The sequence below is a fragment of the Brassica oleracea genome, chromosome C8 (genome assembly GCF_000695525.1).
Source record: "Brassica oleracea var. oleracea cultivar TO1000 chromosome C8, BOL, whole genome shotgun sequence".
Classification (NCBI taxonomy): domain Eukaryota; kingdom Viridiplantae; phylum Streptophyta; class Magnoliopsida; order Brassicales; family Brassicaceae; genus Brassica; species Brassica oleracea.
The window spans coordinates 26,092,808-26,094,600 of NC_027755.1; the positions used below are offsets into that span (position 1 = coordinate 26,092,808).

Sequence of the window (1,793 nt, forward strand, 5' to 3'; positions counted from 1 at the left end):
TCCAGACGCTTGAGCTGCAAATCCCATAACAGGGACATCAGGAGATACAGCCGCATGTATTGTTTCATTCTGCACTATCGTCTGATAGACACTATCAAGGTCTGGCAGAGGTGTGATAGCGCACAGTTGGGATCTAATAACCCCATGAACGGAATCGTCCAAACCCGCCAGAAAGTCATGAACCTTCAAAGTCTCTCTTTCCTTGTCGTGTGCTGTGTTGAGGTCACATTCACACTTTCCACATACACATTGTTTTGTTTCCATGCACTCTGCAATGCCATCCCAAATCCTTGTTAGACGTCCGAAATAGTCATCTACCGTGGACCCATTCTGCTTGCAGGTTGCTAGCGAGTTCCGAAGTTGTTGTAGGCGAGCGCCACTTTTGATCGAGAACCGCTTCTTTATGATATCCCACAAATCTTTAGCAATCTCTCGTGTGGAGATCGTAGAACGTATCTTTGGTTCGATCGTCAGTTTAATCCATCCGACCAGTAGATGATTATTCGCTACCCAATCTTCGAGATGAGGAGATCCTGTTTCTGGTCTAGGAATACTCCCATCAAGGAACCCAAACTTCTTCCGAGAGCTGAGAGCCATACGGAAGTTGATAGCCCATTCGTCGTAGTTCAAACCATTGAGTTGGGGTTGTGAGATTACGGCTCCTGGGTTATCGTTCGATGTGAGATCATAAGGTGAAATCGTCTTGTGTTTTTGATCAGATGAAACAATCGACATCTCTGTTTTCTAGTTGAAAGAGAACAGAGTATAGGATAAGGTTAAAAGAAGCGGTTACTTGTTTGAGAAGCAAGAACCGTTTATATGAATTTTAGGTCTTCAGATCTTTAGCTCTGATACCATGACAAATTAGAGTAGGGAATTTCTGATCTCATTCATTTCTGATAGAATATATCCTAATAAAAACAAAAAAAAACTGGGTCTTGTCTTATAGCCTGATCAGTTTCTTGGAGTGAGTATCCATGGAGCTTCAACAATCTGTAAACACAAACTATGTAGTAGAGATGATTTAACTCTCACCAGTCTCCTCGTTTCGTTTCCTCTCTCTCTAACTTTCTCCACGTAACTCTCCACTTTACCATTCGCTCTCTCGACCAACACGTCTAACAACGACCTAACCGTCTCAAACGTCACCCTCCCGGTTAAATCCACCACGTATTTCTGGTTACTCAGTACAGCCAAGGACGACGAAACCCGATCGAGCCACGTCGGTTTTGATCCAACGATCAACGTTTGAAATAACGATCGGTCTGCTGCCGTTCTCACGAACGTTTCAACCGCACCGTTACAAACCGTTACTAACGTTTGCTTAACCTTGTGTTCGTGTTTCTGATTGGTTAAACCGGCGAAGAGGTCGTTAAAGACGTTGGCTTCCGTCGTCTTGTCGAGGTAAATCGAAACCGCCGTGGTCACGAATGAAAGTTCAAAGTCACCCAAATTATAACTCACACACAAGAGATTTCAAGAACACTTTCTTGTAAATTAGAAACCTTTTAAACAATCCCCTAGATCTGTTTAATCTGATTTATGCTCAGTCACACACGACTAGCGACAGACCAGTTTCTAATCTCTAAATCACAGAGACCCAAGCTAAACACTTGTTACTTGATCTCTGTAGCCGACCAGAACAAACCTCTTGTTTTAGCTTTTTCTCTCTTAATGCTTAACCTAAAACTCTCTTAGATTGTCTCATTAAGTAGACACGAAAAAGACAATATTATATTTCCTAAAATCTTGCAAACTAGAAGATCTTCTTTGCTTCACGTCCAAGCAATATC

At 42.3% G+C, this 1,793-nt stretch overlaps 2 protein-coding genes across 2 annotated transcripts in view; both read right to left on the reverse strand.

Annotated features, from left to right (window-relative positions):
* Window positions 1–735, reverse strand: part of LOC106309050 — a 2,385-nt gene extending 1,650 nt beyond the window's left edge. The window contains exon 1 of the mRNA XM_013746133.1: window positions 31–735. Coding sequence (XP_013601587.1) covers window positions 31–735 — 705 coding nt within the window. The remainder of the gene's footprint in view (window positions 1–30) is intronic.
* Window positions 1–1,793, reverse strand: part of LOC106310233 (protein PHLOEM PROTEIN 2-LIKE A10-like) — a 10,819-nt gene that overhangs the window by 3,599 nt on the left and 5,427 nt on the right. The window contains exon 2 of the mRNA XM_013747468.1: window positions 926–1,426. Within this exon, the coding sequence (XP_013602922.1) occupies window positions 955–1,426 (472 nt within the window). The 3' untranslated portion in view covers window positions 926–954. The remainder of the gene's footprint in view (window positions 1–925; window positions 1,427–1,793) is intronic.